The sequence below is a fragment of the Schistocerca gregaria genome, chromosome 3, assembly GCF_023897955.1.
Source record: "Schistocerca gregaria isolate iqSchGreg1 chromosome 3, iqSchGreg1.2, whole genome shotgun sequence".
Classification (NCBI taxonomy): Eukaryota; Metazoa; Arthropoda; class Insecta; order Orthoptera; family Acrididae; genus Schistocerca; species Schistocerca gregaria.
Genome location: NC_064922.1, coordinates 259,727,968 through 259,743,156, shown reverse-complemented (window position 1 = coordinate 259,743,156; position 15,189 = coordinate 259,727,968). Strand labels below are relative to the sequence as shown.

General features: G+C 44.4%; 1 protein-coding gene and 1 pseudogene across 1 annotated transcript in view; both read left to right on the top strand.

Annotated features, from left to right (window-relative positions):
* The window catches only part of LOC126354366 (uncharacterized), a 198,449-nt gene that overhangs the window by 85,539 nt on the left and 97,721 nt on the right, over positions 1 to 15,189 (top strand). Inside the window, exons 6-7 of the mRNA XM_050003950.1 lie at positions 12,899 to 13,116; positions 13,218 to 13,403. Of these exons, the coding sequence (XP_049859907.1) occupies positions 12,899 to 13,116; positions 13,218 to 13,403 (404 nt within the window). The remainder of the gene's footprint in view (positions 1 to 12,898; positions 13,117 to 13,217; positions 13,404 to 15,189) is intronic.
* Positions 13,498 to 13,615, top strand: LOC126357340 (5S ribosomal RNA; annotated as a pseudogene).

Below are 15,189 nucleotides of genomic sequence, written 5' to 3'. Positions count from 1 at the left end.
TTCTTTACTAATAAAGCTATTCGCAACATATTTTGAAGCTAGTATCCTCTGGAGGTAAGAAATCCACTAAATTGAGGTTTAGGTTTGCAAAATATATTTCATGATTTCTGAACAAAACTTGTTAATAAAACTTCTGAAAAAAAGTAAAATATTAAAAGCACGAAATAAAATACATTAGAGAAACGTTTGTCGTGTCTTTGGATGATGCTCGAAATTTAGTACAGCAAATGAGGTGCTCACTGAGAATCCCAGGTTCACTACTAAACTATGGCCGGCCGGGGTGACCGAGCGGTTCTAGGCGCTACAGTCTGAAACCGCGCGACCGCTACGGTCGCAGGTTCGAATCCTGCCTCTGGCATGGATGTGTGTGATTTCGTTAGGTTAGTTAGGTTTAAGTAGTTCTACGGGACTGATGAGCACAGCAGTTAAGTCCCATAGTGCTCAGAACCATTTGAACTAAACTAGGAATTTTAAAGAGTACTGTAGAATATTTGTCAGGTGAATTCTGCAGACCATGCAGTCAGCTCCTGTGTGAGTGTCAGCTCTTGTTTTTCCTTGAGATACTATTGCTATGCAAAGTCGAGCGGTTAAATATTTTACCAATAGAATTACTATTGCTATGCAAATCGTTAATGAGAGCGTCTGAGATGCTCATACGCCAATGACGTAAGGAGACCAGTGAGTGCGACTGGGCAGCCGATTCCAGTTGCTATCTGATCAAAGGTTCCAGCTTTCAGCTTTTTTTATCGATAAAACTGTGTGAGAAAGAACAGTGATGTCGACAGCACTTGACCTGGAGGCATCACTGCTTGCAACACTAGCATTCTCTTTCCTGATATTCACATGATTCTGTACTGCAAAATATTTGAGACTACAAAATTGTTTGAACTTCCTTACACCTTCGATCACAGATGATGGAAATATGCCTACGTAACACAACAGCACAGTCTACATAATCCACCAGACAAACAACATCTAGTACACTTTGAAGTTGTTAAGTTCTACAAGTTAATTATTGAACTTCAAATTCTCAATCGGCACCTCTTTTGTTGTACATAATTTCGGACATAATTAAAAGGCACGTCAAATATTTTTCTAATGTATTTTATTTCTTACTTTTACACAAATCATTTCACAAAATATCGGATCTTTTTTAATTTTTTATTTTTATTAAAATTTTTGTATATTTTATTGTAACTAAACAGTTTATTATTTTACTATTTATTGGTGCGTAAGTTCGTAGAGTTTTTGTTTTGCAAATCGTTTTGCTATGTGCTCATTTATCGATTATCATTTTTTATTTGCGTTTACATATTGACATTTTGTTATTTTGAGAGTAGAGAAGGAAACTGTGGACGCCAGAAAAGGCAGTGCCAATTGGAGAAATCGAAACATTTCCGTCGTGTTCTTCTGTTTCTGTTCAGTAGAGAGCTGAAAGCTCCGGAGGGAGCCAGAAACATTTGCACCGTGTATATGGATAATGTCACTGGACAGAGCACGGCAAGAAAACGGTTTTTTCGTTTTAAGGACCATCGTTTTGACATTAGTGACTCTTCACGTTCAGGAAGACCTTCGAAGTTTGTTGAAGATCGGTTAAAGGCATTAATTCTCAATTATGTACGTCAGTGTACTTGTGAATTGGCAAATGTGGTGAAATGTCATCATTCCACCATATTGTAACATTTTATGGAATGAGAAAGGTTGAAAAGTCGGATATATGGGTACCGCAAGGTCGTAAGTCAAAATCACAAAAATCAGCAGGTCGCCATATGTGCGTGACTGCTTGCTCGACACCAGTTGGTCCTTGAACAACGCCGACCACTCCTATCTATATCATTACTGGTGACGAGAAATGCTCCCTTTATGCTAACATAACCAAAAGAAAGAATGGCTGAGCCCAAACAAAGCAGCAACGTCCCGTACAAACATCCACAAAAGATAATGTTATGCATCTGGTGGAACAGTGACAGTGTGGCCTACTGCGCATTGCTTCCCCGAGGTGTAACCATCGTTACTAACATTTACTGTCAACAACTGAGACGTCATGCAGACACCATTCAATAACAACGTCGAGGGAGACTGCTACTACTGATAATGCCAGCCCGCATTCCTCTAGACTGACGAAAAACGCTATGTGGGAGTTGGGTTGGGAAGTCATTCCGCGCCCACCCTATTCACATGATCTTGCGCCCTCAGATTTTCACCTTTTCCGATCTCTGTCGAACAACCTTCAAGGACCTTTTCTTCCGGATGAAAATAGCTTCCGAACATGGCTCAAGCAGTTCTCAAAACCACGTAATTTCCAGTCGTTGAAGCGAAAATATGCCACACTGATGCCAGATTGTTGTAAACAGTGTAGTAGAATGTATTATTGGTGACTAAAGTGTCTGTTATGTGTCTCTGTTGTGTTCACTAAACTTGTGTAAAAACGGTACGAATTTATGCATCAAAAGAATACATATATTTTGATATTAGAATATGGCACATTAGAAGTGAAGGTGACGGCAAGTTATCAAATTATACTAGGGAAGGGGGAGGAGGGGAGAATGAGAAACCATGACCATTGCCCTGCAACCGCTCAGAACCGAAACCTGGATCCGCGCCTTCTGGCAACTCTACCTTCTGTGGGCAGTCTGCCGCTACGAGGCCGTGCTGAAAAGTAATGCTTCCGATGTTTTTATGAAAATTCTTGAAGCTTTTTAAACATAGCAATCATAAATAACATTCAGCATCTTCATTCTTGGCGTCTACATATCCATTTCTCAACATAGTCATAATAGGGCAGAACACATTTCTTCCAACGAGAGACCAGTTTGTTGATATCGTCACTGCAAAATGTTTGAGTTTGTTGACGGAGCCACAACCTCACCTCTGCTTGCACAGCTTCGTCAGTAGCGAAGTAAAGTCCTCGAAGGTTTCTTTTAGATTATGGAAACAGATGAAAATCGGATAGGGCGAAGTTGGGACTGTATGAAGGATTATCGATGAAAGTGAACCAAAGGCGTCGAATTGTTACAGATGTCGCTTTGCTCGTGTGTGGTTCGCGTTGTCATGCCGAAGGAAAAGGTGCTCCATGTGAGGACAACTCTTCTGAGGGTCTCGCAGTACCTTGCAGTTTTTATGGTGGTGCCTTTGGGCATGAATTCCAAATGCACCAATCCTTGAACACCCCAGAATACTGTGAGCATAGCTATGTCTGCTGATGGCATGGTCTTGAGCATTTTGGGCGTCGGTGACCCTTCGTGGCGGAACTCCATTGATCTCTTGTTTTCGGGGTCAAAATTGCGCACCCATCTTTCATCACCTGTCACGAAGTTGTTAAGGAACCCGTCACCCTCAAGCTCAAAAGACAAAAGAAATTGTTGACAGATGTCCAGTCTCCTCTGTTTCATATTAGGAGTGAGCATTCGAAGCTCCCACCGTTTTCTGTGCCGCTACTCTGTAATGATAGCCTGTACACACTCCTGTGCCACACTTGCACGAGAGCTGTTTCTGTGTTAGCCAATGACGAATTCATCAGTCCTGTTCCGATTAGTCTCGTCGGTTGCTGTAGCGACCATCCACTCTGAGCTGTGTCTACATCTACATGGTTACTCTGCAATTCACACTTAAGTGCCTGGCAGAGTGTTCATCGAACCATTTTCATACTACTTCTCTACCACTCCACTTATGAAACATCCCCTTAAAAAAATTATACATGACTGTGTTTAAACTGACACACAACATTTTTAGCGCAATGCAATCTGACTTTCAAAAACCCTTACAAAAGAATGGCCCTGACTAACATTAACCTATACCTTTCACAAATCACTTACCTCACCAAAAATTTTCGTTACTCGACTACTGCAATACAGCGAGCGCCACTACTTCCAGCTAAACGAAAGATTCAAACCAGTGAAGGCACTAACTACTGATAGGCATAGTTAGCAAATGAAAGATTTTGATAGAGAACAAACAATGTATTTACCTTAATAGTGTTCAAAAGTCACAATATATATATAGCAGTTCATGACATCCAGTCTTACAAATTTCAGAACTCCGCCATTTCTCTCCCCACATCCACCACTGCTGGCGGCTCACCTCCAACTGCGCAACGCTACGCGCTGTTAACAGCCAACTGCCCAACACTACAATGGCCTACAACAATGCAAACCAGCCACAGACTGCACACAGCACAGCCAGTGATTTTCATACAGAGCGCTACGTGGCGTTACCAATGTAACAACCTAAACAGCCTACTTACACACACTCGAAAGGCTCGTGGGAAAAAGGAGCACCTAAATCTTTTCGTTCGAGCTCTGATTTCTCTTATTTTATTATGATGATCATTTCTCCCCCACGTATGTGGGTGTCAACAAAATATTTTCGTATTCGGAAGAGAAAGTTGATGATAGAAATTTCGTAAATAGATCTCGCCGCAAAAAAACCGCCTTTGTTTCAGTGACTGCCACCGCAACTCGCGTATCGTATCAGTGACACTCTCACCCCTATTGCGCGATAACACGAAACGAGCTGCCCTTCTTTGCACGTCTTCGATGTCCTCCGTCAATCCTATGTGGTAAGGATCCCACACCGCAGAGCAATATTCCAGCAGAGGACGGACAAGTGTAATGTAGGCTGTCTCTTTAGTTGGTTTGTCGCATCCTCTAAGTGTTCTGCCAACAAAGCGCAGTCTTTGTTTCGCCTTCCCCACAATATTATCTCTGTGGTCTTTCCAATTTAAGTTGCTCGTAACTGTAATTCCGAGGTATTTAGTCGAATAGACAGCCCTTAGATTTGCGCGGTTTCTCGTATACCTAGAATTTATCTGATTTATTTTAGTACCCATGTGGATGACCTCGCACTTTTCTTTGTTTAGTGCGAATTGCCACTTTTCGCACCATACAGAAATTCTCTCTAGACCATTTTGTAATTGGAATTGATGATCTGATGGTTTTACTACACGGTAAATTAGAGCGTCATCTGCAAACAATCTAAGGGGGCTGCTCAGATTATCACCTAGATCATTTATATAAATCAGGAACAGCAGAGGAACTATGATACTACCTTGCGGAGCGCCAGATATCACTTCTGTTCTACTCGATGATTTACCGTCTATCACTACGAACTGTGACCTCTCTGAGAGGAAATCACGAATCCAGTCACACAACTGAGACGATACTCTATATGCACGCAGTTTGATTAATGGTCGCTCGAGAGGAACGGTATCAAAAGCCCTCTGAAAATCTAGGAATATGGAATCGATTTGAGATCCCTTGTCGACAGCACTCATTACTTCATGGGAATAAAGAGCTGATGTTAGCACCGACGTTTTCCTCATTATAAGGTCGAACAACCCATCGTCGCACATTACTGAAGTAGATACAATCATCACCGTACACTGCTTTCGTTCTTCCGTGGGTCTGAACTGGCCGCTAGTTTTCTGCAGTCAGGAACTCGATTTCAGCAAGCTGTTTCTCACTCACTGGCATAATTACGTTACACACCGCCATGTTACACTCTGCAATTCGGAGCCCTCTAGCGGCAGAGGGTTGGAACTAGCGTCAGCGAAGCGGGAAAGTCGACCGAGTAATATGCGCGATGTGTAATACCTCAACCGATATTGACATCACATCAATTAAATTTGGAGGCATTACTTTTCAGCATGCCCTCGATACTTCCAGTATGGCGACAGGAATCACGGTTGACGCATATGAAGTATGTTTACATGGCCGACACGAGAATACTTATTAAAGGGAACGGTTATGCATTGACGCACTTCATAGTGTGCTGTCACTTGAGAATAGAATAATAGGCAGATATCGCCATCGTGAACAAATACATTTAATAACACTGCTGGTGGTAAATGTTGGCATTTTTAAACTATTGCTCAACGGTCAACTGTCGACAGAAGTAACCAGGAAATTACATCATGATTGACTCAAACGTTCAATTTGCTGAGAGCTGGTAGCGCATTGTCCGTGAGAAACAAGAATTCTGGGTCGAGTACCGGTCCAGCAGACAGTTTTAATCTGCCAGAAAGTCTTAAGAAATCTTTGTTTTATGTTCCTCCCGAAAGACATTTCAGATGGTTGTGCAAGAAATTATGGAATAAAGTCACGAAATTAACGTTGTTAATAGTTACAGTATCGTTTATTCTTTATAGGCAAACTTTTTGAACTCTTTTATGTTCCCGCATCGAATGTCTTCTCTGACACATTAGTATTTAAGGCCTTTGATCTTGCATAAATTAATATCTGAAACAAAAAATATGGACTTGTACTTTACAGCTAGTCTAATGCTTACTGTTGGAATTACGTTCAACAATATCTAAAAATTTATTATTATCCAAGAATACATTGCTTACAAATTCAATGCAACTTCTTTCAATTCATTTGCTTAAGTGTTCAAATTAATGTAACTAAGGTTCTGGACATCTGAAGTGAATTGGCCCTTATTATTTATTCTAAAACATATCTTATACATTGAATTCAACCCTTATTCTCCTCCATTTGCCCCTGCGATTTCTCCCGTTTGTTATGAAAAGAGTGTTACGAGGGTCGTTCTATAAGTAATGCCTTACATTTGTTTAAAAAGCCATTAATACACATAGGCAAACGTCCTTGTTGGTGCTTCACGTTTGATATTTGCTCTGTGGGCCGGTGAAGTTTCGAATCGTTCCGGCAGATGGCATAGCCGTAGTATAACGTCAAAATGGCAACTACACACGACTCACGTTACAAGCAGCCTGCTATTATTGAATTCTTGTGTGAAGAAACAGAAAACGTAGTGAACATCCTTAAACGTTTTTGTGCAGTGTATGGCGATGCTGCAGTTGATAGGAGCACAGCTGGGTGATGGGTAAGGAAAGTTACAGCCTCAGGAACTGCTCCATGATCACCAACGCTCGGGACGTCCTGTCATAACCACTGCTCCGGACATGCTAAATCGTGCGGATGCCATTATTCGTGCCGACCAGTACAGCACAACTCGACATTTCTCTACGGGGAACACACTATGAAGATGACGAGAGTGTTAGTCATCCAGTGAAAACATGGCTACGCCTTCAGGACAAGAGCTTTTACCAGCAGGGAATACATGCTCTTCCAAAATTCTGGCGAACGGCCACAGAACGTGTTGGAGACTACGGAGAAAAATAGGACATGGACAAGATATGTTGTCACCAAATTCTGACTCTTAAAAATAAATACGTTCTGATAAAAAGTCTGGGGAATTACTTATTGAACAAGCATCGTAAATTTTTCTTTTAAAGATCCATTCTGCTATCTGATTTATGAAACCTTTAGAAGACACTATCATTTCGTGTGATGCATAACCGATGTTTTTCTGTTTCAAAAAGTATTTAGTGCGCCCTCACCACTGAACACAGCACAATAACATTCCGGTTCCATCAGTGAACCAGAGCAGAGTCCAGGAGCTGCTCTCACACTTAAGATAGAGAGTTTGTAAGGACGTAGAGTATGTAAGGCAGTCCAGGACAGTATCTGATGTGCAGCAGTTACTTGTTAGACCAAAGGTTAAACTGCAAGCAGAGTTCAGTTCACAGCACTGTCAACGACATTGTTGAAACATGAGGAAGATGTAGCACGACACGATTGAAACACGAAGTGCTGGTTGCTTGCCCCATTGTTGCCAAGGCTGCTTCGACTACACTGCAGAAGTTTCATTGGGAAGCTCTTACATATCTTCCATACAATCTTGATCTCTCGCCATGTGATTTCCATATTTTTGGAGCGCTGAAGAAAGACTTTCGTGGCCATCCATATGTTTTGGACGAAGAGGCGCACGCGTGGGTATAATCTTGGTTCCGTGGGCATCCATGAAGGCATTAAGCGTCTTGTCTCACAGTGAGATAAATGTATTAACAGTTATGGCGATTACTTTTGAAATAATAAACAGCTTTCTTACTTGTTTCCAGCTGCCTCGTTTTCATTTGACTGCTCCTTATAGATACGAACCCAGGCAGCCAGAAGAAGTGTGTAACTGGATGCATAATGGCCAACTTAACAATAGTCCTTAGGTGTGTGACTTGGTACCAGCTTACAGCACGACCTAGTAATGGTTGTAGGCGACCGCAGTTAGTAGTAGGATGAGGTCCCGCAAGGCAGAGAGCTTGGAGATTATGATGGAGGAGATGTCCCATGAAGAGTCCCAAGGAGGCATCGACTGATGGCCCAAAGCCTTGACACGCAGTTTGCGACCTGTTCCCTTCAGTCATTGGTTGTGGGTGAAGTACATACTTTGTAGGTACTGGCCTGAAAAGCGATAGCTCAGAGATGATGTTGGAGATGACGTGCCACAAAGTGGAGTGGAAGAGGTACTCTTTAATGGCCCAGCGGTTTGTCAAGGCGATGTGCTCCTCGATTGTTGGCTGCTTGTGAACATCAGTCTTTGGAGACTGGTGACGTTGGCGGAGGGAGCTCCATATTGAGGGACCATGGAGGGTCAGCACTTGGCCATGGAGTGACTCCTGATAAGTTGAGGCTGCACTCAGCAAATGGAGCTCCATATTGACAATCTGGAAAGTCGGCGCTTGGCCACAGAGCAACTTCCAATGAGTTGCTGCTGTACTTGGCAAGGGGGTCTCCATATAGAGAGACTGTGGCCATAGAGCGATTCCCGATGAGTTGTTGCTGCACTCGGTGAAGGAGCTCCATATTGAAGGAGTGTGGATGATTGGCTCTTGGCCATAGGGCGACTCTCGATGAATTACTGCTGACTTAGTGAATGGAGCTCCGTACTGAGTGAATGTGAACAGTTGACACTTGACACTCGTGGCACCGATGTAGTGTCAGCAGCACCCCATGTGGTGAGATACGTGCCACCAGTATGCATGACGACCACTAGCCCCTGTTTATGTGTACGTCGGATTGTTTTCCTGCAATCGCTAGAATCCATGTAGCGAGTGGGGGAGAAGAAAAGTCACTCGTGAAACACGGCTGTATGAAGAGTAGTAGGGTCACAGGCACCAGGTGTACGTTGCTGTAATGGCGTATATGAGTACTAGCAGCATTCACCTGAGACACTTGCTTGCTGAGAAGGACGAAGATGCTACCATAGAATATTTTTGATTGGACAGTAGCCCGACATAATCGCACTTTTGGGTGGGTATGAAGCTTAGTGCTTATAAATATGGGAAGCAAGCTGTTTCGCCATCTCTGATGCCTTGTGGCATGTGTATTGTACCCCATTATGTAATAAGAGTATCAACTTAAACTTAATTTCTGCCCTTTGTATTCCTCATGAAAAACACACATTGCATGTTGTACCACCATACAGCGAGACTTTCAGAGGTGGTGATTCAGATTGCTGTACACCCCGGTACCTCTAATACCCAGTCTTCTTGCATTAATTCATGTATTCATCATGGCATACTATCCATAAGTTCATCAAGGCACTGTTGGTCCAGATTGTCCCACTCCTCAACGGCGATTTGGCGTAGACCCCTCAGAGTGGTTGGTGGGTCACTTCATCCATAAACAGCCCTTTTCAATCCATCCCAGTCATGTTCGATAGGGTTCATGTCTGGAGAACATGCTGGCCACTCTAGTTGAGTGATGTCGTTATCCTGAAAATAGTCTTTCACAAGATGTGCACGATTGGGGCATGAATTGTCGTTCATGAAGACGAATGCCTCACCAATATGCTGCCGATATGGTTGCACTATCGGTCGGAGGATGGCACTCACGTATCATACAGCCGTTACGGCGCCTTCCATGACCACCAGAGGCGTACGTCAGCCCCACATAATGCAACCCCAAAACAGTAGGGAACCTCCACCTTGCTGCACAGGATGGACAGTGTATCTAAGGCGTTCAGTCTGACAGGGTTGCCTCCAAACACGTCTCCAACGATTGTCTGGTTGAAGGCATATGCACACTCATCGTTGAAGAGAACGTGATACCAATCCTGAGCGGTCCATTCGGCATGTTGTTGGGCCCACCTGTACCGTGCTGCATGGTGTCGTGGTTGCAAGACGGACCTCACCATAGGCGTCGGGAGTGGGGTTGCGCATTATGCAGCCTATTCCGCACAGTTTGAGTCGTAACATGACGTCCTGTGGCTGCGCGAAAAACATTATTCAACATGGTGGCGTTGCTGTCACGGTTCCTCCGAGCCATAATCCATAGGTAGCGGCCGTCCACTGCAGTAGTGGCCCTTGGGAGGCCTGAGCGAGGCATGTCATCGACAGTTCCTGTCTCTCTGTATCTCCTCCATGTCCGGACAACGTCACTTTGGTTCGCTCAGAGACCCCTGGACACTTCCCTTGTTGAGAGCGCTTCCTGGCACAAAGTAACAATGCGGACGCGATCGAACCGCAGTATTGACCGTCTAGGCATGGTTGAACTATAGACAACACGAGCCATGTACCTCCTTCCTGGTGGAATGACTGGAACTGATCCGTCTAATAGGCGCTGGTCATGCATCTTTGTTTACATCTTTGGGCGGGTTTAGTGACATCTCTAAACAGTCAAAGGGACTGTATCTGTGACACAATATCCACATTCAACATCTCTCTTCAGGAGTTATGGGAAATGGGGTGATGAAAAACTATTTTTGATGTGTGTACTTGCGTTTGGGCTTCATGGAATGATCTATCCTTGGAGATTTAACGTCTGGTCTAGGTGTTAAGGCATTTCTTGCTAAACTGTGCAGCTGCTGTCTTTAGGACGCTGATTTTAATTTTGTTATTGCGATACCACTGAGCCGTTAAATTGAGCTGGCAACATTTTTATGTTTGTAGTGTGATTTAGTCGGTTAGTCAGGACGGCGAAGTGTACTATCTTGATGTTACGTACGATCGGTATGTCATTACATACGCTTTCTCTATGTCGAGAAACACCGTCGCTGATAACTTGGAAAGTAATGTCTTCCATCAGCGTAAGTACTTGGAGCTGTGCAGAGACCTTCCGCTGCAAGACAAACTATTCTGCGCTGATTGTTTCACGGTTGACGATATGATCTTGGGTTAACCACTGAAACACTGCCTAGATTGCCAAGGATGATTATTGGCCAATATTGTTCCACTCATGAGAGCTGCTTTTTAGGTTTAGGGTCAGGAGCAATACATGCTTATTTCCGTTTTGTTGAAAAGTAGCACCTCATCCTAGACCTGATTCTGCCCAAACGTATATAAAGGTCTGGATAAGTGGAGCTGCCAAGGGCACACGGTGCTGCATACGTGGCTTCGACATCACATGAAAATTGGCTGCGCCCTCTCGACTACAGTGTAGCAACTAACGAAAGGTCCGAGGTGCCCCTCGTAATGTCGTCGACCAACTTCCGTAATAAACTCCATGTTTACGTCTGCTGACTGTACGACCGCCTCGGTACCCTCACTGTTGTGATCTGCCTCCACAACTAGCTCCGTATTGTCTTCTGTTTCAGGCCGGGATACAGGAATTATCGGGATATTTATGTCGTGAATACCCAATTGTTATTGCGTTATTAATTTCCTTACTCATTCATTTTAGTTCTTCTTATAATGTCAAACTCATGGAAACATTAATTCTGTTATTCAGATTTAATTTTACAATTCACTCGTAAGGCGCTAAGAAAAATTAGTCACACAGTGTCAGATGTTACAAGCATCTTTCACTTCATTGGTGGAACTTAAAAATAATGTACACATTTAAAGGCAGTGTAAAGCAAGTGGTATTTACACTGAAGAGGCAAAGAAACTGGTACACCTGTCTAATATGGTGTAGGGGCCCCGCGAGTACGCAGAAGTTCCGCAACACGACGTGGCGTGGACTCGGTTAATGTCTGAAGTAGTGCTGGAGGGAACTGACACCACGAATCCTGCAGAGCTGTCTATAAATTCGTAAGAGTACGAGCGGGGTGGAGATCTCTACTGAACCCAATAATGTTCATGTGTGAGGAGTTTAGTGGGCAGAGGAAGTGTTTAAACTCAGAAGAGTGTTCCTGGAGCCACTCTGTGGCAATTCCGGCCGTGTGGGGTGTCGCATTGTCCTGCTGGAATTGCCCATGTTCGTTGGAAGTCACAATGGACATGAATGGATGCAGGTGATGAGACAGGATACTTACGGACGTGTTACCTGTCAGAGTCTTATCAAGACGTATCAGGGGATCCAGTATCACTCCATCTGCACATTCTCCACACCATTACAGAGCATCCACCAGCTTGAACAGTCCCCTGCTGACCTGCAGGTTCGATGGGTTCGTGAGGTTGTCTCCATACCCGTACATGTCCATCCGCTCTAAACGATTTGAAACGAGACTCGTACGACCAGGCAACATGTTTCCAGTCATCAACAGTCCAATGTCGGTGTTGACGGGCCCAGGCGAGGCGTAAAACTTTGTGTCATGCAGTCATCAAGGATACACAAATCGGCCTTGGGCTCCGAAACCCCGTATCGATGACGCTTCGTTGAATGGTTCGCACCCTGACACTTACTGATGGCCCAGCATTGAAATCTGCAGCAATATGCGGGCTGGTCGCACTTCTGTCACATTGAACGATTATCTTCAGTTATCTTGGTTCCGTTTTTGCAGTCTCTTTTCCCGGCCGCAGTGATGTCGGAGACTTGATGCGTTACCGGACTCCTGATATTCACGGTACGCTAGTGAAATGGTGGTACGAAAAAATCACCACTTCATCGCTATCTCGGAGATGCTGTGTCCCATCGCCCGTTCGCCGACTACAACACCACGTTCAAACTCACTTAAATTTCGATAACCTGTCATTCTAGCAGCAGTAATCGATGTAACAACTGCGCCAGACACTTGTTGTGTTATCTAGATGTTGCTGACCGCGCCGTTTTATGCCTATTTAGATATCTCTGTATTTGAATACGCATACCTAAACCAGTTTCTTTGGCGCTTAGGTGTACAAATTCATTCTTATATAAAATCTTGTTTTCTTTTTCCTTTGCAGAGCACTGGCAAAACATATAACCCCACCCACAATTGGGTTTATACCACCTGGAAGCACCACCGTACAACAGATTTTAGTATTGCCTGGAGGTAACATGTCAGCCATGGAAAGACTGCTAGAAATTGAGGAGGAGCACGTAGCCACGCTCTTAGCTGTTGCTGCTTTCAGCGTTCCACAAATGCTGGGCAGCAGAGGAATAAAGCCTTCCAAATCCTCAGGTGAGATACCGCGTCGTACTATGGAGAGTCTACTGCCTTCATAAGCAGAGCTGTAAGTAGAGAACTGAGGTATTTTACTGTACGTAGCCTTTTGGTAACAGGTCTCCCAAAGGTGACGAAGGAAGTCCACACCAAGGTGGTGGAATACTACCAGGAGATACTGTGGGGAGAGGTCGGCCAGGTGTCGGAGCACGTGGCGTTGTGGTGGGGCCCTTCCGCGCTGGGGGTGTTCCCTGTCGAACACACCCAGCAGTTCCGGGCCTGGCTGCACAAGGTACAACTCGCAGGTAAAAATCTCTCTGTTTCGGACTGCGTGTACGATCATAACACGTTACACTGAACTGACTCATCAGTTTCCTGTCTTAACTGTGTATAAATTATGGCAACGGCCTTGCCGCAGTGGATACACCGGTTCCCGTGAGATCGCCGAAATTAAGCGCTGTCGGGAGTGGTCGGCACTTGGATGGGTGACCATCCAGGCGGCCATGCGCTGTTGCCATTTTTCGGGGTGCACTCACCCTCGTGATGCCAATTGAGGAGCTACCCGACCGATTAGTAGCGGTTTCGGCCAAGAATACCATCGTAACGACCGAGAGAGAGGTATGCTAACCCCACGCCCCTCCTATCCGCATCCTCAGCAGAGGATGACGCGGCGGTCGGATGGTCCCGGTAGGTCACTCGTGGCCTTGAAGACTGAGTGCTTAAAGCACTTATCTGTGTATAAATTAAGGTGACAAAACTCGTTGGCTACCTCCTAATATTGTGTCGGGGATCGTTTTATCGAGCGTAGTACAGCAACTCGTCGTGGCATGTACTCTGTAAGTCTTTTGACGTTCCCTTCATAAATATTGAGCCATGCTGCCTCTTTAGCCGTCCATAATCGCGAAAGTGTTGCCGGTGCAGGATTTTGTGCACGAACTAACCTCTCGATTATGCCTCACAAATGTCCAAAAGGATTTATATCGGGCGATCTGGGTGGCCGAACCATTCACTCTAAATGTCCAGAACGTTCTTCACGCCAATCACGAACAATTGCGACCCGGTGAGACGGCGCATTGTCATCCACAAAAATTCCACCTTGCTTGGGAACATGAAGTCTATGAATGGGTGCAAATGTTCTCTAAGTACCCGAACATACAGAGGACCCAATCCATTCCATGTATACACAACCCCCACCATTATGGAGCCGCCACTGGCTTGCACATCGCCCTGTTGATAACTTGGCTCCATGGCTTCAAAGGGCTGCGTCACACTTGAACCCTACCGTTAGGTCTTACAGATTGAAGTCGGCACTCATCTGACCGAACCATAGTTTTTTAGGGTCCAACCGATATGGTCACGAGACCAGAAGAGGCGGTGCAGGCCATGTTGCACTGTCAGCAAAGACACTAGCGTCGGTCGTCTGCTGCCATACCCTATTAACGCCTAATTTCGCCGCACTGTCTTAACGGATATGCCCATTGTGCGTATCACATTGATTTGTGGTGTTATTTCACGCAGTGTTGCTCGTCTGCTAGCACTGACAACTTTACGCAAACGCTACTGCTCTCGGTCATTAAGTGAATGCCATCGGCCACTGCGTTGCTTGGTGAAGGGTAATGCCTGAAATTTAGTATTCTCAACACTATGGATAGCGAAATATTGAAATCCCTAACGACTTCTGAAACGGAATGTCCCATGCCTCTAACTGCCATTCCACGTTCAGTGTCTGTTAATTCCCGTCATGCGGCCATAACCACGTCGGAAACATTTTCACACGAATCACCTTTGTTGTGCTTCCACTCGCTATTCTTCGGCTTCAAGGAACATTCTTTTTTTTTTTTTTTTGCTGCGTTTGCGTTCTTTGGACTTCACTTCGCTTTTGTAAATTATATGTAAATGCCAAAAAATCGCGAAGGGTGAAAGTGTAACAAAGATTTTATCGTCCACAACCTTTGCTTCAATATCTATAAAAACGATTAATAAACATGAAACACAGCTGATGTTCTGTAAACAAAAACGAAACATCTCTGATGTGCAACTCTCTTAAAATTCAGTAAGCTCAAGACAGAAAAAAAAATAAAATAAAATTGT